A 26,386-nucleotide genomic window follows, 5' to 3' on the forward strand; every position below is an offset into this window, starting at 1 on the left:
TGTTCCAAAATAGGGGATTTTGAACTCTGATTTTTTTCTAATGAACAGGTACAGGAAACACTAGATTTGGAGAAGATTTTCCAGAAAACTGTTTTTTTACGAAAACTGATTATTAGGGCACGTAAAAGCCAGAAAACACGGGAAAGCAAGGCTAGAACGCAACCACACAGAAACTGAGTCTAATATTAGCTAAAATCAATTGAGAGTCCCCGGCAACGGCGCCAATTTAATCACCGTCGTTTCGTGATCAAAATAATTTTAAAATAAGTAGTACAAGGTAGTAACCTTGGTCGTTTCGCAAGGACTCACAATCGGTTTAACAATGTTAGAATCAATTTAAAGATTGCAAATTGGGGGTTTTCGGTTTTGAAAACAGTAACAACAATAACGAATTTAATCAATGTGAAAGTAATCAATCCATTGGTTTTAGGAAATCTTGTTTATCATCTATCCTAGGTTCTCATAAGATTGTTCGTTAGTTTATGCTGGGCTGATTATGGAACTAATTTAACAAGCGAAAATCAATTCTATAAAGAATCGTTGATTAAGCACCAACGTGTTCAATTGACTATGGAGATGATCAAGCGTCACCGATAACATAGATAAAATCATAACAATAATTCATTCAGCCCCTTTTTACAAGCGAAAAAGCATATATCAATTTCTATTCAAATTAATTTATACAAGCGATGAATGAATTCGAATGGTCTCGATAGTATGAATATGAAACAGAATAATTAAGCATCAATTGTATCAAACTCATACATAAAGAAGGAGACACGAAAATTGATATATGATAAGCATAAACATATGAATTGATAATAAAACCGAACCTCAAGAATCAAGAACAAAATTCCTTACACCAATGGATTGAAAATAAGTTTAGTTCTCCATGAAGGTAGTGGCTGCTCTGGGGATTGGTTTCTCGTGAAATCAGAATGAAATAACCCTAGCTGCCTTTTTTTCGGTTTAAATAATACATGGAACGGGCCTTAAAACAATTGGGCCGAAAAATATAAAGTTGTGCTGAAATTAAATTCGTCTGGAACATAAACGCAATTATTTGACACACTTGCGCTCCGAACTGGGTTTTGGCCTCAACATAAAAGTCGTAGCTCTTGATCTCAGCTTTCCAACGCATCTTCCCGCGTCTCAATCCGATATTTGTAACTCCAGTTATGACCTGCGGACCGGAAGGGTGTCAAAGTGCTATTTATTCATAAATTAAGTGCGAAAATAAAATAGAGTTAGAAATAAACTTAAATATAAAAACACCTTAAAATAGTGAAAATAGTAAATTAAACCATAGGAATACACTAGTACAATAGTAGAAGAATGTGCATTAAAATGCACTGATCAGCTGCCCTCAACACCAGATTACCGAGCAACTCCTCATCCAATACTTTTATGAGGGGTTGTTACCGATGGACAGGAACATTCTTGATGCTGCTAGTGGTGGAGCACTAGTCGATAAAACTCCAGCCGCTGCCAAAGCCCTCATTGAAAATATGTCTCTTAATTCTCAACAGTTTACCACTAGAGACAATTTTGTTCAAAGCGTGAATCAAATGCAGGTTTCTTCCAACAAAGCTCTAGAGACCAGACTTGACGACCTCACCACCTTAGTCAAATAGTTGGCATTAGTAAAACCTCAAACAACAACTTTGTGAGGTATTTGTACCTCTCCTGAGCACCCGACCGACACTTGTCCCATTCTGAGAGACGAGTCCATTACTGAGCTGCCACAAGCTTATGCAGCCAACCTTTACAACCAAAACCGGTACAACAACACTCCTGACCTGTCCACCAACAAATATCATCCCAGTTGGAGGAACCATCCCAACCTTCGATATGGAAACCCACAAACCAGCCAACAACAGAATCCACCTCAAGCTGTTGCCTCTACACCTTCCGGACCATCCTTAGAGGATCTTGTTAAACAAATGTCCGTGAACAACCTCCAGTTCCAACAAAGGACCGATGCTAGCATTCAGACCTTGAACACACAGATGGGACAGCTTGCTACTCAAATAAATAACATGCAAGCTCAAGGTTCGAATCAACTTCCAGCCCAGACAGTTGTCAATCCGAATGGTCCTAATGCCAATGTGAGCACTATTTCTTTGAGGTCCGGAAAGGTTATAGAACCTGCCCCTGAAAAAGGTAAAAAAATCATTGAGGTAACTTCTGAACTTTCTCCTTCTGAACTTTCTCCTGCTGTGGTCGAAACTGAAAAAAATAAAGAAAAAGAGTATGTGCCACCAGTCCCCTTCCCACATAGAGTTCTGAAAAATAAAAGAATTGAGGAGGAAGACAAAGAAAGAGAAATATTGGATGTTTTCCGAAAAGTTGCGGTAAACATTCCGCTACTTGATGTTATAAAGCAGGTTCCCAAGTATGCTAAGTTTCTGAAGGATTTGTGCACCAACAAGAGGAGGATTAAGGGAAGTGAAGGAGTGAACTTAGGACGAAATATTTCTGCCTTTATTCAGCCCAAACAATCATCTGAAAAGGTTGTAGGCGAGCAAAATGTTTCAGCCCTCACTACTCAGGTTCTGCCACAAAAGCAGAAGGATCCAGGGACATTTGCTATTCCTTGTACCATCGGGGATAGTAAATTTGAGAATTGCATGCTTGATTTGGGAGCAGGCATTAATGTTATGCCTACTTCTGTTTATAATAACCTTTGTCTTGGCCCTTTGCAGCATACAGGTTTAATCATTCAATTGGCGAACAGGAGCAACGCTCGACCCGCCGGGGTTGTCGATGATGTTCTTGTTCAAGTTAACGATTTGATTTTTCCAGCAGATTTTTATATTTTAGACATGGAAGGAGAAACCAAGACAAGCAGAGCTCCCATCATTTTAGGCAGACCGTTCATGAAAACGGCGAAAACGAAAATTGATGTTGACGATGGAACCATGTCCATGGAATTTGGTGACATTGTCGCAAAATTCAACATTTTTGACGCCATGAAACATCCCTTGGAGGAGCATTCCATTTTTCACATTGAGTTAATCTCTGGATTAGTTGATGACACTTGTTCTGAATTATTTTCCATTGATTTTCCTTCTCTCGCTGGTTTTGATGATATTTATTTATGTTCTGATTGTACTGACACTAACCTTTGTGTTGTATGTGCTGAGATTGATGCTGCCCTACAGGCTGATACATTTCCTACAAGTGAAATTGTTACCGACGAAGCTGTTTTTGCAGTTGATGCTCTTGATATCCCGGCTGCCCCAAGCATTCCATCCATCGAGCAGCCCCCGTCCTTAGAGCTAAAAGTGCTCCCCGAGAACCTGAAATATGCTTACTTGGAGAGTAATGAAAAACTCCCTGTTATTATCTCTTCTAACCTTGATTTCGATCAAGAACACAAACTTTTGCAGGTTCTTAAGAAGCACAAGAAAGCAATCGGGTGGACATTAGCCGACCTTCCAGGTATTAGTCCATCGATGTGCATGCACAGGATTCTACTTGAGGATGGATCCAAAACAGTAAGGCAGCCCCAAAGGAGGCTTAATCCTTTGATTCTTGATGTTGTGAAGAAGGAGGTAACCAAACTCTTGCAAGCAGGTATAATTTATCCTATCTCTGACAGTAAGTGGGTAACCCCAGTGCAGGTTGTACCTAAGAAATCTGGACTTACAGTGGTGAAAAATGAAAAAAATGAACTTGTTCCCACTAGAGTTCAGAACTGCTGGCGAGTTTGTATTGATTACAGGAGATTGAACCAGGCTACGAGAAAGGATCACTTCCCTTTACCGTTCATTGACCAAATGCTTGAACGGCTAGCTGGTAAATCACATTATTGTTTTCTTGATGGTTTTTCAGGTTATTTTCAGATTCATATTGCACCGGAAGATCAAGAGAAGACCACTTTTACTTGTCCCTTCGGTACTTTTGCTTACAGGAGGATGCCCTTTGGTCTTTGCAATGCTCCTGGCACTTTCCAGCGATGCATGATTAGCATTTTTTCTGATTTCATTGAAAACTGCATGGAAGTCTTTATGGACGATTTCACTGTCTATGGTTCCTCTTTTGATGCATGCTTGAACAGTTTAAGCTTGATATTAGAAAGATGCATCGAGACTAACCTTGTTTTAAATTATGAAAAATGTCATTTTATGGTTAGGCAGGGAATTGTTCTTGGTCACATTATTTCTGAAAAAGGAATTTCTGTTGACCCTGCTAAGATTGATGTGATTTCTACACTGCCTTACCCCTCTTGCGTTCGCGAGATTCGTTCTTTTCTTGGTCATGCAGGTTTTTACAGGCGTTTCATCAAGGATTTCAGCAAGATAGCTCTTCCGCTGTCAAACTTGTTGAAGAATGACGTCACTTTCAGCTTCGATGACAAGTGCAAACAAGCGTTTGACTTCTTGAAGAAAGTATTGACCTCCGCTCCCATAATCCAGCCCCCTGACTGGACCCTCCCTTTTGAGCTTATGTGTGATGCTTCTAATTATGCTGTTGGAGCTGTCCTTGCACAAAGAATTGACAAGGCTGCCCATGTTATTTACTATGCTTCTAGGACTTTAGATTCTGCACAGTCAAATTACACTACCACTGAAAAAGAACTGCTAGCTATTGTTTTTGCTCTTGATAAATTCAGATCTTATTTGCTAGGTTCCAAGGTTGTTGTTTTTACTGACCATGCAGCTTTAAAGTACTTGCTGAAGAAGCCGGATGCAAAACCGAGATTGATCCGATGGATGTTGTTGCTCCAAGAGTTTAATGTAGAGATTAAAGACAAAAGTGGAGCTGAGAACTTAGTGGCTGACCACTTGAGCAGGATAGAGAGAGATGAAGATCCTTTTCCTATTCAGGATGACTTTCCTGATGAGCAGTTGTTTCTTTTACATGGTATTACACCTTGGTTTGCTGACATTGTTAATTTTCTTGTTGCTGGTGTTTTTCCTACAGGTGCATCGAGATCACAGGTTCATAAAATCAAGAGTGATGCCAAATATTATGTTTGGGATGATCCATATCAATGGAAGTTTGGTAGTGATCAGGTAATCAGAAGATGTGTCCCCGACAATGAGATTGAATCTATTTTGAAATTTTCTCATGCATCTCAAGTCGGTGGACACTTTGGTCCGCAAAGAACTGCGAGAAAAGTACTCGATTCAGGTTTCTATTGGCCAACTATTTTTAAGGATGCTTATGAGACTTACCGCACTTGTAAAGAGTGCCAAATAGCAGGTACAAACATCACTCGCAAGAGTGAAATGCCTCAGCAGCCTATGCTTTTCTGTGAGGTTTTTGATGTATGGGGAATCGACTTCATGGGTCCCTTTCCCGTATCATTTGGTTTTCTTTATATTTTGCTTGCTGTTGATTATGTTTCAAAGTGGGTGGAAGCTATCCCCACTAATGATTCTAGAGTTGTTGCAGATTTTGTCAGGTCTAATATCTTTTGTAGGTTTGGAATACCGCGAGCTATCATTAGTGACCAAGGCACTCATTTCTGCAACCGCACCATGGAAGCTTTGCTCCGAAAGTATGGAGTTGTGCACAGAGTCTCTACTGCATATCACCCTCAGACGAATGGGCAAGCTGAGATCTCAAACAGGGAGATCAAACAGGTTTTAGAGAAAATGGTGCAGCCAAACAGGAAGGACTGGAGTCGTCGTCTAGAAGACGCACTTTGGGCTCAAAGAACAGCTTTCAAGACACCCATTGGGATGTCTCCTTATCGACTTGTTTTTGGTAAGGCATGCCATCTTCCTGTTGAGGTAGAACACCGTGCTTATTGGGCGGTGAAAAGTTGTAATTTTGAGTTGCAACAAGCAGGTATTGAAAGAAAACTCCAATTACAACAGCTGGAAGAGCTTAGATTAGAGGCTTATGAAAGCTCTAGGATTTATAAAGAGAAAACTAAGCACTTCCATGATAAAATGATTTCTAGGAAGGAATTTTCTGTGGGCCAACAGGTTTTATTGTTTAACTCCCGCCTTAAGCTTATGGCTGGGAAACTTCGATCAAAATGGATTGGCCCCTTTGTTGTTACTAATGTTTTTCCTTCTGGTGCTATGGAAATAAAAAGTACAGGTACCGGCAAAGTCTTCAAAGTAAATGGACAGCGGCTAAAGCTGTTCCATGACAGTTCGATGCCTAATATAGTACCTGTTGAAGAGCTCTCCTTGGACGAGCCGTCCTACACCCCAGCCGCTACACCTTAGCCCCTCGGGTGTGTTCCTTCCTTTACTCTCACTTTGTGTTTTTTTTTTTTTTTTTTTTTTTTTTTTTTTTTTTGGTAAAGCAATCGCTTGATTAGAAGTCAAACGCCTTATCCATTAGGCCACGGGTGCACTCTCACTTTGTGTTTATTATTACATTGCGGACACTGTCTGTTTTAAGTGTGGGAGGGACATTTTACATTTACATTTTTGTTTTTTTTTTTTTTTTAAAATAAAATAAAATAAAATAATAATAATAAAATAAATTGTCATGAGCAGTCACATGTTCTAAGGCTAGGGCAGATAGCTATAAGGTCAGTGAAATTTTTGGAGTTTTTTGTTTTGATACTTGACATGATAGTCTTTGCAACTTAATGCACAACTGCTTGAACACTGTCAAACTTAGTAATGTCTAGATAAATCTCTGAAATATTTATTCTTTAGACTAAGTTCTCTAATTTGAATATAATGGAGGGCATGATTAGAACTAAGTGTGGGGGAAAGGCTAGAGTAACAGATAGACCGATCATTGCTATTAATTGAGAAAAAGGGAAACTGCTTAAGAGCTAAAAATAATGAATATAATAAGTTCCTGTGCCCGAAACTAGAGGAACAAGTTCCTGTGCCCGAAACTGGAGGAACAAGTGCTGTGTAGGATGCTCTACTCTGAGTAACAGGTTGGACTTATTACAAGTAAGATCCCGTCAGGTGAAAAGGTGGAGTAGTACCTAAAGCTTAAAAACAATAAATAATAATAAACTATAATAAAGCTTGAAGGTAGTTGCCCCTGAGTTGATGTTGAAAAGCTTTGGATCTCTTGAAAAGAAATAGCCCCCCCTAGTCTGAAATTCTGGTTAAATCCAAAATTATAGGAAAAGAATGACAGCTTAGCATCTAGAATGGTAGTTTCAGAGAGGGATCTTGACATTACTTTGGTTGACAGTGGGAGACAGTACACACACACACACGCAAGATTATTATTGAAAGTTGATAGATAAGAATTGTGCCAATCTTTGAATTTTGACCCAAGGTTTGAAGCTTGAAACCTGGAATATGTTGACTGCTTGTGATTTGTTTTTAAGTTTTTCATTTGAGTTTTGCTCGGAGTTCAAAAGTTCAAGTGTGGGGGAATTTGATCAGTGCATTTTAATGCACATTCTTCTACTATTGTACTAGTGTATTCCTATGGTTTAATTTACTATTTTCACTATTTTAATGTGTTTTTATGTTTAAGTTTATTTCTAACTTTATTTTATTTTCGCACTTAATTTATGAATAAATAGCACTTTGACACCCTTCCAGTCCGCAGGTCATAACTGGAGTTACAAATATCGGATTGAGGCGCGGGAAGATGCGTTGGAAATCTGAGATCAAGAGCTACATCTTTCATGTTGAGGCCAAAACCCAGTTCGGAGCGCAAGTGTGTCAAATAATTGCATCTATGTTGCAGACGAATTTAATTTCAGCACAACTTTATGTTTTTCGGCCCAATTGTTTTATGGCCCATTTTGCTTGCTGTATTAAAACGAAAACCTGACCTAGGTCAGGGATTCATTCACTATTCACGAGAAAAATAAACAAACCCTAGCAGCCACCGCTTGAATGGAGAACTAAACTTATTTTCGATCCATTGGTGTGAGGAATTCTTATTCTTGATTCTTGAGGTTCGGTTTAATATCATTTCATATGTTTATGCTTATCATATATCAATTCAATTTTCGTGTTCCTATTTTATGTATGAGTTTGATTCAATTGATGCTTAATTATTCTGTTTCAAATTCATATATTCATGCTATTGAAACTATTCGAATTCGTTTATCGCTTGTTGAATTGATTTGAATAGGGAATTGATATATGCTTTTTCGCTTGTAAAAAGGGCTGAATGAGTTATTGTTATGATCTTATCTATGTTATTGTTGACGCTTGATCATCCCCATAGTTAATTGAACACGTTGATGCTTAATCAACGATTCTTTATAGAATTGAATTACGCTTGTTAAATTAGTTCTATAATCAGCCAAGCATAAACTAACGAATAATCTTTTGAGAACCTAGGATAGATGATAAACAAGATTTCCCTAAAACCAATGGATTGATTGCCCTTATATTGATTAATTTCGTCATCTCTTTACTGCTTTCAAATCGAAAACCCCCCCAATTTGCAACCTTTAAATTCATTCTAATATTGTTAAACCGATCGTGAGTCCTTGCGAAACGACCAAGGTTACTACCTTGTACTACTTATTTTAAAATTATTTTGATCACGAAACGACCGTGATCAACCTTCCCTTTGCATAATCAACCCCCGTACCTTGATCTCTTATTGCATTGCTTATTGCTTTATTGCTTCTTTAGCTTTGCATGTTTATTTGTGGGTTTTATTCGATCTTTTCCCCTTCCCTTGGATAAATTAAAGTTCGGTGGTGACTTCTTATTTTGCGAGTCAAAGTTTAATCAATAGCTTTGATCTCCGAAAATCACCGCGACATCTACAAAATTGGTACATATCCTGATGTTAAGTGAAGTGAAGTTTAAGTCAAAATGTTGGGAGCAAATGTTGAAGTATGTAGTATGTATAATGTTTGAACAATATATGATCCATTATGATGTTAGGAGGCTAATCTTATGGATTTTATCTTCAGTTTAATAAATTTGGTAAGTGTAATGTTATTATGAAACTTGTTGTATGTGTATATAAGTACTTTGATATTTTGTGTTTGAATTTGTAATGTTTGTGTTAATGTGTATGTGCATTGATAATTGATTATGAAGCATATATTTTAAGTTTATGCAGTGTTATGTAATTGAAGCTTATATGATGTCTGATTCAAAGAAGCATGATAAAAATACCAGCAGGTATACCAACAAATTAAAGTGCAGTAGAATAAACTTGAATTTGCAAAGGGATAGTTAAGCATAATTAGTTCACTAAACAAATATAAAAGTGACAGAGACTGAGATAATAAAAGACAAGAAACATTGGAATATAAATTGAAAATTCTAGAGATAATAATGTTGCATAATCAGGGGTAATTCTTAAGCATCCAGAGACTAATCTTGCAGCTTGATAACTCTCATCACATTGTTCTTTTCCTTGTCAATAAACATGAAATTAAGCACATCACCAGAAACAAATCCATTTGTGGATACAAATTTTCTCCATTGAGATCCAAATTTGACCGTATAATACCATCGAACTTTGTATTTGATGATTTTTGTTGCAATTGAAGCACCATTTGGACCACACAGTATTACATGGTCATATCATGTTGTTCGAACATATTCTGCAAATTCCTTATTTAAAGTCTGCACATGAATTAAACACAAATATTGAAGCTATAGATGAAAGTGAAATGATTTTAATAAATATAAAACTTGATACTAACCAACTGAGATTTTGTTGCTTCATAATATGTGAGTCTGACACTAAAAGAAAGTGGTTCATTTTCTTCAAATTTGAAAGAGTGGAATGATGGCAATTCGTTTGGATTGAGTTCTCCTGGGTGAACATCAACAATGAAACGTTTAAACCCTGCATAAGTCATTGTAAGCAATTGATTTCCCTCAATTCGAAAAACTTTTCTCATTTCTTCCCATCCCTCAGTAATCAAAGGTTTAGTTAAAGAGCAATTGAATTTCACAGGTAATCGGGCTGATAGATATCGATTAATCAGAATGATTTCTTCATCTAGTTCATGAGCAATTTGGTTGATGAATGTTGGTTCAAGTTCTCCAAATGGCTACAAAAGAAAAACATATGAAAAATGTGATTTATAAACAAATAATACATTGTTTTTTAGAAAACTTGTTTGGAATAAGTTACCTGGCCAACAATATTTGCAGTCACAAATCCTCCTTTTTCATTAAACTTGATAGTTCTTCTTTTGAATGACATTGTTAGGATGTTGTTATTGAAAGGGTATATTGAAAAGTTTGTTGAATAAAATATGATTGATAATGGGTTATTATAGTGGTTATTGTAGGTAGTGGTTATTAGAATTGAATGAGTTCATAAATTCATTACTTGTAAAAATAATGACATTGAATCAAAAGGTTGTTGGTGTTGAGTGGCAGAATTTTTAAGTCACTTGTGGTAGTATAAATAATAATGAGTTTTGAACGTAAAAAGAAGTTGTTAATTTTATGGTTAGTGGATGATAAAAAATAATGCATTATATAATTTATACCTAATTTAGACCTAATATATAGCCAAATATAACTTCCAATTAGAACACCACATTGACATGACATAACATAGCATGAAATTAAAATTGAAAATCAATAGTTAACAAAATAATAATAGAAATACAAATTAGATCTTGGTTACACGGCATACATTAACTCGATATTCAAGAAACTCAAACTTTAATCTATCACCTAAGTTGATATCATTGTCGTAACAATAATTTTTCCAGCCTCTTTTAATCTTGATTCTCTCTGAAACATTTGATGGTATGTCCAAATGAAGTACAGTGGTTGTAATTTTTGGTCCCTCGAGGATAATAAATTTGTAACCAAACTCACGTGCATTGTCGGAGAATAATTTTGGAAGTGTCTGAAAAGTAAAAAAAGATAATAAAATAATTACGGTACATGATTTATGATTGATGAATACAAATATACTTGGTGTGTGTTATAATGTACTGCTAGTTGTGTTGTTATGATTGGAATCAATTCTAATTTGGAGATTTTAGCTGGTGAGTTGTTGTCGTGTGGATTTGTTATTGTCGCGTTGATTTTGTTTGATAATTTGAGAATAATTTGTCTTTGGTGTAAATAAGACCATGCATTCATTCATGTGTCAAGTCCTTTGTTGTCGTGTAGTGGAATGACCGATTACAATTTGTCTCGGTTTCCAAATTTGTTGTCGTGCAGAGGAATGACCGATACAATTTATCTCGGCTTCCGAATTTGTTGTCGTGCAGAGGAGTGTACATTTATGACCTCCGACCCTAGTACCACGTGTATTAGGGAGTTTTGAATTTTTATGACATAGCCTACATTTGGGAATTGATTTGATTTGATTTTGAAATTTAGTTACTTTGCTATTTGTACTTTTTGTATTGTTTTATGTGATTCATTTTTATTAGCATTTACCAATCGTTACATATTTATTTATTTAATTACTTTGCTTGCATTCATCTCAGTTATTGAATATTAGTGCTTACCCTGTTACGTTTTATTTGTTGGCTTGGCCCTACGATGTGCAATCGTAGATTTTCAGGTATAGGGTGAACCTTAAATTTCGCGGTGAAATCCTTTACTCATACTTGAGGTTGGCATGTAGACGTCTCTTCTGATACTAGTAACATGGGGGAAAATTCATCTAGTTTTATTTTCAACTTCTTTTATTTCATAAATACCTCATTTGGGAAACTTTGATGTATTATTTTCATCCAAACAACACTTTATTCTATTTCTAAAATTATTCAGACATTATTAAGAGTTTTTCAGTCTAATCAGAGTTTGTATTTCAGACAAATTTATTCATTCCGCTGCGATGTTTAATTAAATAGAAATTATGTTTTGGATTTTAGTAAGTGACATCCTCTTTTGAAAAAAAAGTAATCATTTTTTTTATTAATGATAATCGGTTGGGAAATGAGGGTGTTAGAGCTGGGGTGTACGAAACAATTATGTTGGGGGGGTGTATGACGAAATGGGCTGAGGTGTACGAAGCAATTATATTTGGAGGGGGGGTGTGTATGACAAAATGAACTGGGGTATACGAAGCAATTATGTTGGGGGGTGTATGACGAAATAGGCTGAGGTGTACGAAGAAATTATGTTAGGCTACCACTAAATTGGTCTAAGATTTATGCATGATGCATAAACATGCCTTATGCACCGTAACGACTTCCTTAAGTTTGTTTAAGTTATATTTATTGCTTGTCTACACATACAAAAAATAGGAAGAGAAAAATAAAATCTAATTTCATAAGAAAAAATTAATTATATTTTGGGCGTTGTTAACAAGTATTTCGATTTCTTATTTTGGGCTTTGTTTAATTATATTTTGGGCCAGTTGTGTTGTGGCCTAACAAGTATTTTTTGATAAATTCTCTTCCCAACCTCATGTTACTTTATTCACCCCTTGGTTGAACATGAAAAAAGTAGTCCGTCCATTCATCTACAATATATTAAAAGAAGATACATATGAAATCACCAATTTGCCCCTATTTCATTTTTTGACACATAATCATTTTCAAGGGTATTTTGTGTCTTTATTAAAAAAAGTTAGTAGAAAAATGCTAAAAAATTTCTAACATTTCTCAGCAGGATTTGAGCCCTTAACCTTTTAGTTACACTTCTTATTATATTTATCACTAAGCCATATGAATTAATTTGTTATATTTTTGGAACCATCTACAATACATTAAAAGAAGAAATCACCAATTTGCCCCTATTTCATTTTTTGACACATAATCATTTTCAAGGGTATTTTGTGTCTTTATTAAAAAAAGTTAGTAGAAAAATGCTAAAAAATTTCTAACATTTCTCAGCAGGATTTGAGCCCTTAACCTTTTAGTTACAGTCCTTATTATATTTACCACTAAGCCATATGAATTGATTTGTTATATTTTTGGAAACATCTACAATATATCTACAACATATTAAAAGAAGATACATATGAATCTACAATATATTAAAAGAAGATACATATGAAATCACCAATTTGCCCCTATTTCATTTTTTGACACATAATCATTTTCAAGGGTATTTTGTGTCTTTATTAAAAAAAGTTAGTAGAAAAATGCTAAAAAATTTCTAACATTTCTCAGCAGGATTTGAGCCCTTAACCTTTTAGTTACACTCCTTATTATATTTATCACTAAGCCATATGAATTAATTTGTTATATTTTTTAAGTTGTTTGTAACAAAAATAAAATAAAAATTAAGTTGTCTATTTTATTTTTTTTTACAATTTTACAGGTTATACTCATATTTAATACGGTGACCTAATTATTTTTATGATTATTGTGAGACCTATATTTTCACATATGATTGCCTATTTTTTAATAATTTTTAGTGACTATATTTATACTCATATATTAATACATTGACATAAGTTTTTTGGTGATTTTTCCAAGACCTATGTTTTTACTAATATATTAATAAGATAGCCTATTTTTTTCATAATTTTTACATTATCCTTATTTATATTCCTATATTAATATGGAGACATAAGGTTTTTTGGTAATGATTTTACCATTGTTCTTTTTCTATTTTTTTACCAAATATTATATCCCTTCTATTTTTTTATATTTTAATCAACTTTCCAATAAATTTCATCTTACCAAATGAGGAGCAGCAACGCCGCGACTCCCGTGCGGACGCACGGGTGTCATGCTAGTTGTTTTTGAAAAGATTTGTCGCCCAATTGAATCAAACAGTGAGGTTTAAGGTATTTTACTTTACCTACTCTCTCTCTCTCTCTCTCTCTCACCAAACCTCATTGCTGGTGGCGGACAACACGAGGGATATTCTTTTCCCTTAAACTTCAAAACACACGCCCCCTCCCCCGATTCATTCATTTTCACTCACGCACCACACAACACAAGAGAACCAACCAACCGTTTTCATTTCCAGATCTCCAAAATGCAGTCCACTGCTTTCACTCTCCCCCCTTCTCTCCCTCTCCGCCACACCAACCCCAACCGTTTCAACCGTTCTCTTAACCTCCTCCGTCTCTCCGCCAAATCAAACGATGTCGCTTCTTCTTCTTCTCCTTCTTTCACTCGTCAATCCTGGTCCCTTTCTCCTTCATCTTCTTTCAAGTTCAGACCTCAACCTCTCCTTTCTCCTCCTAAAGCTACTTCCGTTCCCGAAAGCGCCGGTCAATCCGCCGCCGACTCTAGTTCCTTACTCAAAACTCTTCAACTTGGTTCCTTGTTCGGTTTATGGTACCTCTTTAACATCTACTTCAATATCTACAACAAACAGGTATTTGTTCATTCTTGAGATCTAGTATTTCTTAACTTTCATTTTTATAATAATAATAATAGTTTTACTTATTTTTATTTTTTCAATTTATGTTACTTGTGATAAATTGAATTCGGAAATGTTGAACTTGATGTGATGTTCTTTTTGCAGGTTTTGAAGGCGTGTCATTTCCCTGTAACTGTAACTGTAGTTCAATTTGCTGTTGGAACTGTTCTTGTTAGCGTTATGTGGGCTCTTAATCTATACAAGAGACCTAAAATCACTGGTGCCATGGTATTTTGCTACCTGCCTAATTAATTATAGCTATTCTGTTATTGAGTTATTTGTTGTTGTTGTTGATTGATCGTGTCTGTGTGTCTTATTTGCTTGCAGCTCGCAGCGATATTTCCACTCGCGGTGGTGCATACTTTGGGGAATCTTTTCACTAATATGAGTCTTGGAAAGGTGGCTGTGTCATTTACTCATACCATTAAAGCTATGGAGCCTTTCTTTTCTGTCATCCTTTCTGCCATGTTCCTTGGAGAGGTTAGAATCATTTTTTTTTTTTCCTTATTTCTTTTGCAACATTTCATTGCTTATTGTAATTAATCTACTGTAATTTTAACGATATTGGATAAATATGCATCAAACTAGTAAGGTTTTAAATTATGTTTGCTGTTGTGATCCTTAATATTGTGCCACTGAGACATCATAAACCTTGATGTCGTACGATAATTGGGTTCACAGACCTTTTTTAAAAGAAAATTGGTGGTATATTTCTTTGGTACAACGTTGTCAATTGTGGATTGCAGAAAATAGCAGTTTGTTCGAATTCCGCTATGCTACCATGTTGTAGTCGCTGTTTGACAATTCTCTGTAGTAATAGTGTATCATTAGACATTATCAATTTATTCAAATTCTGCAACGCTATAGCACTATAGTTGTCTAACTTATGTACTTCAATTTGAAGGGAAAACAATACATTTCATGTATTTATGAGGTGATGTTATCCAGTATTTAATCCATCGTTTCACTTTGTGACAGATGCCTACACCTTGGGTGGTTGGTTCCCTCCTGCCTATTGTTGGGGGAGTTGCACTGGCGTCTGTTACTGAGGCCTCGTTCAATTGGTAAGATCTGCTTTGTGTTATATTCCTTCTAGAGGTAGTGGAGAAGGGAGTTGTCATGATTTGGAAGGAAAAAAAAGATTTGGTCATGTGAATGAATTCTAATAAGCTTTGGTGAAATATTATTGAATAGGGCTGGATTTTGGAGTGCAATGGCTTCCAATGTGACAAACCAATCACGTAATGTTCTTAGCAAAAAGGTCATGGTTAAGCAAGAGGTAGTATGATCTGTGGACACTTCCTAATGTTTTGAATCTTGTGTTGTTGATATTAAGGCATTTTAGGAATCTCTTTTATACGTAAAAGAGCAGAAAATAACAATGATTTTGTTCTTCTCAGGAATCCTTGGACAACATAACTCTCTTCTCTATAATAACAATAATGTCCTTCTTCTTGTTAGCACCCGCGGCTATCTTCATGGAGGGTGTCAAATTTACCCCTGCTTACCTGGAATCTGTTGTGAGTATCTTGTTGGTTAAACTAGATAGGATTACTGTTATCCTTGTTACACTCAAGATATTATTGTGTTGTGCTTGCTAATAGTTATCCCATTATCTTTCTTGACAGGGCTTAAATGTCAGGCAAGTGTACACCAGATCTCTTCTTGCTGCACTCTGTTTCCATGCATATCAGCAAGTGAGTTTTCTGTTTTTCTGTTCTTGGCATAATTTCCCCCCTTATAGTTTTTTAAGCCAATGCATTTAAGTTGCAAGAACCTGATAGAGATTGAACTGTTAACATCACTGTCACTTCCCAGTCAGAGATTGGGGCCAGTGACAGTTGATCTATAAGCTTGTGGGCTAATCAACAGTACTTTTGCTTATAGCTCTTTGTCTTTGCCCTTCTTTATTTTTACTGCTAGGTTAAAGTTAAACATAGAATTAATACATTATTGACATTTAATATGAGACGAGGGAGTACTTTTGCTTTAAGATTTACTATGCAATGCGTTGCCTGGTACTTGCTAGAGTAAATTCTTGGTGGCCTAAAACCTCTGTTAAATTGTCGCGAGCGTTTTAAATAAGTCAAGATAGTGTATCATCTGCTTGTATCCTATGTTACACTCAAGCAGGGTTTTTTCCCCTTGCTGCATGTTTCTGACAGTCTTGTCTCTTGTGTGAATTGCTTGCAGGTTTCTTACATGATATTGCAGAGGGTATCACCTGTTACCCATTCGGTCGGCAACTGTGTGAAGCGTGTTGTGGTCATTGTGAGCTCTGTCATCATCTTCAAAACAGCTGTCTCTCCCTTGAATGCTGCTGGTAAGATTACTTATTCTTTCAACACGAAAAGACTTGAAGATTCTTACTTTGAACTTTCTTAACACATTCCTTCACACCCGTCACTGAGATTGTTTTTTCATTATATTTTTTGATAGGTACCGCTATAGCTCTTGCTGGTGTTTTCCTCTATTCAAGGGTGAAGCGAATTAAGTCAAAACCAAAGGCAGTTTAATTTTTAAATGGTAAAATTTTGCTAGTTGCATTACAAATGCCAAATAGCTGCAAATTCTGAATTTCTTTGTAGGTGAGATAGGAATATGGGGATTACCTTCTTGACCCCATGACACGCTTTTTCCATTTTTTTCTTGAAAAATAGTTACTGTGTGGATTTCAATATTTATGTTTGAGTATGTGCCTATTGGTTCTGCTCCATTAAAATGTTATCCTCTTAAGAATTTTGGTCGTATACTACATCAAAGTGTGATTTTAAATGTTTTGTTCTCTTACAAGCATACTAGTATATGACATCACTATTTTGGTAGACACAATGAAAGTTCTTTTGCTTGGTGATTGGACTCTAGATAATCTGTCGGTAATTTCACTTGCCCAATATTTTCACAAAATGAACTGTAATTAGACTATTTACAAATGTTGCTGCATCGAATTTCTGACATCTTGAACTTTGTTTTGTTTAATCGAGAGAGTGCGACGTCTGTGAGCAATATCATTAGTATTTTCTAGTAGGAGCCAAATTACTGGAGGAGTATCTTTTTATTTATTTATTTTTTAATCAAAGTTAGTTTTTTACGTTTAAAAATATTTACACTGTTAGATCAACATTTATTTATGTCATTATTGTACAGTATATACACAGTTTTAAATTATGTTGAAAAAGATTACGGGTATGTTTGGTAAAAATAAGCTATAAGCTAGTTGATAGCTGATAGCTGAAAAATTAGCTAATTGAAATTAAAGTGTTTAGTAAAATTAGCTTTTAAAGTGGTTAATAAATATAAAATGACATAATTGATAGTGGGTAGCTTTTTTTTAGAGTGGGTAATTTTTAAATTAAAGGGTAAAAATGAAATAAAGTGTAAAAAGTTATAAGCTTAAACGCTACTTGAAATAATATCAGAAAAAAAGCTATAAGCTAGTAAAAAATGCTTGTTACTAAACACATCTAACTTTTTGAAACAAACTTATAAACTCATATAATAAGCTATAAGCTAGCTTATTTGTGTTGCCGAGCTTACCTAAATGTTGAAAAAGGATGTTTCATCACTCGGCACCACAATTAGACTCAAACAAACAAAAAGGAGGTTACAATATTAGACGAAAATTTATTGATGTTAATTTTGATAGATCAGAGACTGATTGTTATTTTGATGTCATTTTTATTGATCAATGATGTGAAATGAAAATTGGTCTAATAGTGAATTTTTAAGGTAAATATGCTAACAACCAAAGTGCACATGTTAAAACAAATACACAAACTCCAAGCCTTACACTACACCAACATTTCTTAGGGGACTTTTATAGCGTCAAAAGTTAAAAACTTTGAAGCCTAAGGCCTAGGCGGCTTGCCTTGACAAACACTGTACAATTTTGTCGCTCCTATGCTTGTTACTTCCGTGTTTATTTTCAATTTAACCCTTCTATTATTTAAGTAGCAAACATCATAAAAATGGAAAATTTTGGAAACGTCATCCACTACATGTCTTGCAGATACCGTCTACTACTTAAATAGTGAATCGGTCAGTGGTTAGGTCTTTTATATCAGTCAAAGGTCTATCAAATGGTCAATTAAAATTGATCATTTGTGCGCACTGGTCAATCGAGATCCAACAAAATTTCTATAAATAGTCCCCCTCACCCACCTCTTCCTCACTCGCTCACCTTGGTGGAGAAGGCAGAAGAAGAGTGTGTCAAAATTCACCGTTGGATTGATAGTTTATATCATATAGATCATTTATGTCAAATTTTAAAGAAATTGAAAATAATATGACAGGTTATTGAGATCCATAGAAATTAACGGTATTTAATAAAAACACATAAACCGTCAATCTTGATGGGTCTCAATGACATATCATATGATTTTTAATTTCTTTAAAATTTGACATGGATAATCTATAAGATATAAACTATCAATCCAACAGTGGATTTTGTAAAATTCTTATTCGTTATAATGATATCATGCACAAGTGCATAACTTGTGCACCATGAAAGACAGGATGCACTTGTGCATATTAGAATATATATATATATATATATATATATATAAAATTCTGGTAGGCTGGCGGACAGATGCTGTGACAGATGCTACAACATCTTATACCAGTACAGAACACAATAGACAAGTTAAATAAAGTGCATAACGTAAATAACACAGGTTATTTGTTAACCCAGTTCAGTGTAAACACACCTAATCTGGGGGATACCAATCCAGGAAGGAAATCCACTATAATAGTGTTAATTCAGAGCTAAACTCCCCCGTTTACAGCTCCTCACTTAACCACTACCCGTGCTAACTTCTACCTAGGAACTCCTAGATATGAGACCTCTCTCACTTCCTCTCAATCACACAACCTGTGATGTAAACTCAGTAGCAACTCAATTGTGAAGATACACTTCAAACACAATCCTAACTCCGTACTTCAAAGCTTAAGAGTAGGTTCACACAACTAATCTCCTTGCTTAAAAGCTTTAGAGATATTACAATACTCTACTCATTACCTAAAGGTTTCTGAGTGAGGCTTTAATCAATATTCTTCTTCTCCAAGAAACCTTTATTAAAAACAAATCTTCCACAAAAATATTTTCCTCAAATATTTTTGTTTTCGAGAAATCTTCGCTGGATATATAATAAAATCAAATCTTCCACAAAAATATTTTCCTCAAATATTTTTGTTTCCAAGAAACCTTCACTGGATATATAATAAAATCAAATCTTCCACAAAAATATTTTCCTTCAATATTTTTGTCCATAATTATATTTTTGCAACAACCTCCTTGAAGTACAAAAATATATTTGACACAAATCAAATATTTTTGATTCCTTAATCTTTTATAACAAACTTGAGAAACTTGAGGAACAAATCAACCTAGTAAATCTTTTGTTGACAGCTGGAAAAAGCGATGACCAGCTCACAATATATTCTTCAAATATTTCTTCCATAAAGATTCACTCCAAATAAATAATTCTTCAAGAAAAGATTCACTCCGAAAATATTTGATGCATTCCAAAAATATTGAAACATATTTTTGGATCAAATAAACAAACCGCCTTGGATATCTTGCGGTAGAAGGCGCGTCGGATAAACATGAAATTATTCTTGAACCAAATCTTCAAAAGATATGAAACAGAATTTTGGCGCGTGCTGCATTGCATCAGGAGACACATGTTGTACAAACATGCTACAGCAGCTTGGTCCAATAGTTGGCTATTGTTGTTTTTGCAAAATTGTAGCCAACAATCAAAACCCAACAATATATATATATATATATAGGGAGCACTTCAAGTGAGAGCATGTCTTATAATGAGATATGAGAGAGATAATTAATATTCATTGGATGATAATACACGGCTATGATTTAATTATTCTCATCTATTCTTTTTGCAGCTAACCATCTTCTATCTCCCACTCTTTGATCCACTTCCATCACCTCCATTGTTTTCTGGAAACCGTTCTCATCTCCCAGGAATCACATCGAATCGAAATAAAGAAAGAAAAAATGAAAAGGAAATCTCCTCCAGCCTTCATTATTCTTCTCCATTTTTTAATTCAAAACGAGTTCCGGTGATTCATCACGTAGAAGACGAAATCAATGGAGGGATAATTTGGTGATGCACCCAAAATTATTCCATTGATCATACGAATTAAAGATTCTTTTTTTAATCAACGATTTTTTTTATTTCCTTTCTAAAACAACCTAATCTTCTTTATTGAATACAATTTTTTGTTCAATGAATTTCATAGTGAGGAGTTGAGGGTATAAAGAAATTCTATTATCTCAAGTTTCAAGTTCTCTGTGATAGTGTACAATCCAAAAGTCACGTTGTATGTATAAAGAATGTTGAAAAGTCAGGATTTTTTTATAATTAAAAATGTAGAGCTGATGCAACAATGGCCTTGGGCCGGAAGTGGAGAAGTTAAATTGGAGAGGTAAGTGCGATGCAAGAGAAAAATCTCTAAAAGCGATACTCAAGAGACATACAAGTAATTGTGTGTGTAACTGTAAAAAAATGTAATCATTAATTTGATCTAAGGGTTGTAATTTAACCCTCTCATCTCTCGTTATAAAACACGCTCTCACTTAAAATGCTCCATATATATATATATGGAGTGTATCCGGTAAGAACTGATAATTATTGTGAGAAATTGGAACTATTAATTATAACCATCAGATTTAATTAACACATTAGATTAAATACTTAAAACCTCATGTGATTCTATTTGAGCAATTGAAAAATCTCCCTATATATAATCTTTCCTAATTTATTAATGCAACCCACTCCAAAAGCTAATTTATTTTTGTGTAATGTTGCCTAGGAGTTGTTGTTCTGTATTTTCTTTCCTCCGTTGGGTTCGCAACCTACCTTTCTGTTGTTGCTCTTGTCACATAGGCTTAGTTTTTTTACTGCTACCAGTTCTCACCGGATACACTCCCTATACATATATATATATATATATATATATATTTGGTCAATATTCACCACTATATTTAGTAGATGGTTATTTTTTATTTTTTTTTGAACGAGTTTTTTTTTATTGGTCTTTTTTTTTTTGAACAAGTTAGTAGATGGTTATTAATTATTATAACATGTCACAAATAATTAACCATCCACTCAATGCAATAATTAACAATTTTTAATGTCGTTAGCTATGTATTCTAAAAAAAAAAACTATGTAGTTTCAAGTAAATATTTGAATTAAAATTATTGTTAATGGATATCATGTATATTTTTTAAACAGTTGGGACATTTTATTATACTTATTTATTTTATTTTTTTTTTTTTGTTACAATTTTTGATATCTATTATACTTATTTTTCAATCGAACATGACTAACCGCATATTTTTTTTTGGTACATGACTAACCGCATATTTAAATTGTAATAACTATCTAAAGTATTGTCATATTTTCTTGTAAAAAAAAAAGTATTGTCATACTTTGATGTTAAATTGGTGTGTAAAAATAACACAACTCAACCTGTTTTTCCTTGTTTGTACCGAAATTCTTACACATTTGGTGTATTTAATATATGTCATAAGAACACTTGTCAAAGGAATTAAAAAAGAAGTCTTGCATAGAAAAAGTAATACTAATGTTTAATTGAATACAACTTTTTGGACAAATTTTTTATATTTGATACAATGCATAATTATTTTAATATAAAAATATTAGTGTTGCCCTTCATTGTAAAGCTAGAAAAGTGACATATATTTCTTTCTTTTGTTGAACAAAGTGACCATTGACCAATGACCAACATATATATTCGAATTATTCACATTTATACTGTCTCAGTTCGAATGACATACTACACTCTCACAGCTCAAAGACGCTTAACCTTTTGACCACTAAACACTAAAAGCTTGTCCCCCCTTTTTTGTTAATTTTCTTCTGCTCAAACTAATACTACTAATGCGTCAAAAAAAAAAAAATTAATACTACTAACAAAACCAATTACATTTAATAAAATAAAGAACCAAATTTTGACCAAAAATAAAATAAAATAAAGAACTAAATGCAGTGATGAATGATGATTAGTCAATTTTTTTCATTGTATTTGTATTGACCTACATCATTCAACAATATAATTAAGCATATACAAAACTGCCGTATGAACTCAGACTACTGGATTAATTCTACTACTTCAAACGATTGACCATAATAATTAAGTATGTAATGTAAATAACATAACGTCAAAACTATAATTGTCTTTATTAATATGAATGCCAGTTACTAACTTAGACATTAAAATAAAAATATAATGTTAGATTACTATGGTTTAAATTTAAACCTTATGGTTAAGTTGAATCCTTTACCATTTGACTTTGTAATTAAATGCTTCTAGTGTTCCACTCCTATTTAGGGACACAAACGAGGTTACATGTAACATAAGTGTAACAAACATTATTTTCTGTTACACTTTATGTCAATGGATCTTGAGACAAAGCTTACAAAAAATTACTACTTCAAACCCAACATGAAAAATCATGAGAATAATCCATTTGGTGGGGTTCCTTCATCTCAAGGAATATTACAAGATTTTAATCACATTGATAAATTTAATGTCAATGCTTCATTTTTCAATCCTATTTCCGGGGTCCAAAATTATGTACCTAGTTATAATTTTACCTATGATGTTCATCATGATTTCAAGCCTTTTGTAGAGAATAATAGTGGTAACGGTAATGCTTATGTTATGGATAATTTCCTATATGGAAACTATGGCTTGAACAATTTTTCTCAGAGGAATAATCAAGTGGAAATGATGGTTACTAATACTAACCAAAGTAATTATTTTCCCTTTAACATTTCTCAAGAAACCAAGCCTTTGAATTTTGGTGTACCTGATGAAGTTTCATGCATTTCACCACTGAATTATTACAAAAGAATTAGCTTGAACAAAAACAATAAGGGATATCTTACCTCAAGAAAGACACAAAAAGTTCGTAAGAGGTCCAACCTTGTGAAAGGGCAATGGACAGTAGAAGAAGATGGGTACATAAAAACATGCAACTTTTTTTTTTTTTTTTTTTTTTTTGTGGCTGTTTATTTATTTTTTTATATTTTTTTTACAATTTGAGATTTTGGTCTAAAAAGGTTATGTGCATGCAAAAACAGGTTGTTGATTCAACTGGTTGAACAATATGGATTGAGGAAGTGGTCTCATATTGCTCAGATGTTGCCCGGTAGAATTGGAAAACAGTGCAGAGAGAGGTGGCATAACCATCTAAGGCCTGACATTAAGGTGAATATTTATCTATCTGACTTTTATCTCAAAGCACACATGATTATATTTTCCGCCTGCACATTAGTAGTAACTTAGGGTCAAATCTAAAAAGTTCTTCCTATGATAGCGGTAAATAAATTCAATGATTTTTCGTTAAAGTTGGTGGTTTTCTCTAACCGAACATTGTGTATGTCTCCCCCATTCTAAATTTTATATATAAAAAATAGAAATAATGATGTGGAATTCCTCAGTCTGTACTGTACACACATATTTGAGGTCCATTTACTTCACATGTTTTATGTTTTCATTTTCAATTAAACTAATAAACATAAAATAATATAGATTCAATATATTTCAGACTTTTTTCTTTTACAATTTTTGAAAATAGATCTAGCATTTTACAAAAAAATTGTAAAATTTTCTTCGTTTTTCCTTCATCTCCCCTCCATCACAATTGTTCACCTCACACAAATCTGTAATTTAAAATGTACATATGCTTAGCGGATGTAGTTTTTCGAAGGGTTGGATTTTGCTATCCAAAAAGGTTTAGCGAAACAGCTTATTGTTCGTCTACTTTTCATTTATGCGTAATTATCTTGAATATATACATAATTTAAAAAAATAATTTTCAATTATTGGTGTGCTATATTGCAGAAGGACATATGGAGTGAAGAAGAGGACAAAATATTGATCAAAGCTCATGGAGAGATAGGAAACAAATGGGCTGAGATTGCTAAAAAGTTACCTGGAAGAACAGAAAACTCAATCAAAAACCATTGGAATGCAACCAAGAGAAGACAACATTCCAAAAGAAAGTGTCGTTCAAAGTACCCTAGAGGAACACTTCTACAAGAATATATCAAGAGCTTGAACTTAGACAAAAACCCTCCAAAAGATTATAGAAGAAAATCTTCAACTAATGCTAGTGTGCTAAAAAACAAAACCAACAAAAACACAACAATATCAGCTCAGTCTCAGAATCAGAAAGCTGAACAATTTTGTTCAAGTGATCGGTGTTTGGTACCAAGTTGTGATTTTGATGATGTCCCAGATTTTTGTTTCGACGAGAATTTGTTTAAAGATGGGTGTAGTATTGATTCTTTGCTAGATGATATACAATGTGATGAAATTATGGAAGAAAAAAAACATTGTGATAATGTTGAGATAGATATGCCACTAGAGATTATGGAATCTATGCTTGGAGTTGAAGTTAAGAAGGAGATGGATTTGATTGAGATGGTTTTTTCAGATCAAAGAAATTGTTAAGTAGCGCTCAGATCTTGGATTTGGCAGCAACATTAATTTATTTATAATAAACATGGACACTATATTTAGTTTATTTATTTTAAGTACATCTTTTTAGAGCAAATTCGGAAATCTAATACATGAAACAGATATGGAAATTAGACTCCTGAGTCTATTCTTCTGTATTTATGTTTCAGAAGCAGAAGCACTCATCAGACCAGAAATGCAAAGAGAATGGCTATATAATCTAGTAATTAAAGAAGGGAAGAAGTAACAATGGTACCAATAAAAAATATGCATAATACTTTGCCAAAAATAAATATGCTTACTATTAATTATTATTTTACTATTATTACTATTATTATTATTATTAATATATAATTACTTTTGATACAAATTTGAAAATACAGAAATAAAAATGGTATTTTGTTATGTTTTCCTTTTGATCAGATTGTAAAAGATTCTATGATGCACTTATCCCTTTGAAAACTCTATGCATGGCATATTTGCATTTTGGGATTTTGGATGAGTTTGAAATAAGGCTTAAATGCAGTTTTGTCCCCCTGTTTTGATTAAATCGGAATTTTACCCCTCCTGTTTTAAAACGCGGACTTTTACCCCCTCTATTTTATAATTTTTTGGATTTTGCCCCCCTAAAATTCTGCTTTCAAGTCACAACTTCAAAGCTTCGCACACAACCCAATTTGGATCAATAATTCACCAAACGGATATCGAAATGACCTTAATCGAGTTATCTTTCCACAGAATCAAACCCCACTAAATTTGGAGTTACAATGAGAGATTAATTACCGTTTTAGTGAATGTATGTCCCCCAAAATTCTGCACAAAATTTGCTTTCGAGTCACAACTTCAAAGCTTCGCACACAACTCAATTTGGATCAATAATTCACCAATTGGATACCGAAATGACCATAATCGAGTTAGATTTCCACAGGATTAAACCCCACTAAATTTGGAGTTACAAAGAGAGATTAATTACAATTTTAATGAAGGTCTGTCCAATTACTAATTTTGCAGAAATCTACTTATGACCTTTAAATTCAACATCATTGATATTATAAAAATTTAATTTTAAATTTAATCCACCCGTGCGAAGCACGGGTAACACCCTAGTTCAATTCAATACAATACAGTAGTACTTTCCATCCTTCTAGGGTTTTAGATGTTTTCTCTTCGGGCCCCCGAGGTATCTTTTATATCTCCAAATATTCCAATTTTGCCCTTGATAAAAACTTCGGTTCGCAGAAATCGAAGTTTTTTCTAGTTCAAATTCAGGAAAATTTCGGTTAACAGAAACCGAATTTTTTTTTCAAGGCAAAAAAAATTTGGTTCGTATAAACCGAAGTTTTTATTGAAGGGCAAAAAAGTAAAATCCAGAGGGTGAAAAAGAACCATGGGGGGCCTAAAGAGAAAACATCATGGTTTTATTCTATTTTAACGGATGTTGGGCCTCACCCATGTCCAAGCCCAATAGTAGTATGCCCAAGCCCAATAGTAGTTAGAGATTCACTTTTAATAGTGAGAAAGTGTAGTGGTTGGAATTTGAATTTTAATCTACTTCTAAATTCTAATATATTAAAATCAATTACTACCAAATTTGCTAATTTATGCTAAGTAGTACTATTAACCACATTCCAAGTTTTATATCCTTCATTATAATTTTACAAACAAAAAAAGTTATTAATAAAAAAGGAATAAGATG

The 26,386-nt window shown here is 34.0% G+C and overlaps 4 protein-coding genes across 4 annotated transcripts; 3 read left to right on the top strand and 1 right to left on the bottom strand.

The window, feature by feature from the left end:
- Positions 1 to 1,424: 1,424 nt before the first annotated feature.
- Positions 1,425 to 6,191, top strand: LOC123914902. Its single transcript, XM_045966062.1, has 3 exons — positions 1,425 to 1,633; positions 1,826 to 3,692; positions 4,143 to 6,191. The coding sequence occupies exons 1-3, from the start codon at positions 1,425 to 1,427 to the stop codon at positions 6,189 to 6,191; spliced, it is 4,125 nt and encodes a 1,374-aa protein (XP_045822018.1).
- A 3,261-nt stretch (positions 6,192 to 9,452) lies between these two features.
- Positions 9,453 to 10,090, bottom strand: LOC123914903. Its single transcript, XM_045966063.1, has 3 exons — positions 10,012 to 10,090; positions 9,575 to 9,928; positions 9,453 to 9,494 (listed from the first exon to the last, which is right to left on the bottom strand). The coding sequence occupies exons 1-3, from the start codon at positions 10,081 to 10,083 to the stop codon at positions 9,453 to 9,455; spliced, it is 468 nt and encodes a 155-aa protein (XP_045822019.1). The 5' UTR covers positions 10,084 to 10,090.
- A 3,469-nt stretch (positions 10,091 to 13,559) lies between these two features.
- On the top strand, positions 13,560 to 16,932 carry LOC123916207 (phosphoenolpyruvate/phosphate translocator 1, chloroplastic-like). The gene is made up of 9 exons (XM_045967603.1): positions 13,560 to 14,132; positions 14,283 to 14,405; positions 14,505 to 14,657; positions 15,156 to 15,241; positions 15,372 to 15,456; positions 15,578 to 15,697; positions 15,806 to 15,874; positions 16,371 to 16,500; positions 16,617 to 16,932. Exons 1-9 carry the CDS (start codon positions 13,788 to 13,790, stop codon positions 16,691 to 16,693), a joined length of 1,188 nt encoding a protein of 395 aa, XP_045823559.1. The 5' UTR covers positions 13,560 to 13,787; the 3' UTR covers positions 16,694 to 16,932.
- Positions 16,933 to 22,620: 5,688 nt separating this feature from the next.
- On the top strand, positions 22,621 to 24,684 carry LOC123914904 (transcription factor MYB98-like). Its single transcript, XM_045966064.1, has 3 exons — positions 22,621 to 23,186; positions 23,310 to 23,436; positions 24,073 to 24,684. Exons 1-3 carry the CDS (start codon positions 22,621 to 22,623, stop codon positions 24,682 to 24,684), a joined length of 1,305 nt encoding a protein of 434 aa, XP_045822020.1.
- Positions 24,685 to 26,386: the final 1,702 nt, after the last annotated feature.

Source organism: Trifolium pratense, linkage group LG3 (genome assembly GCF_020283565.1).
Source record: "Trifolium pratense cultivar HEN17-A07 linkage group LG3, ARS_RC_1.1, whole genome shotgun sequence".
In the NCBI taxonomy this organism is placed as follows: domain Eukaryota; kingdom Viridiplantae; phylum Streptophyta; class Magnoliopsida; order Fabales; family Fabaceae; genus Trifolium; species Trifolium pratense.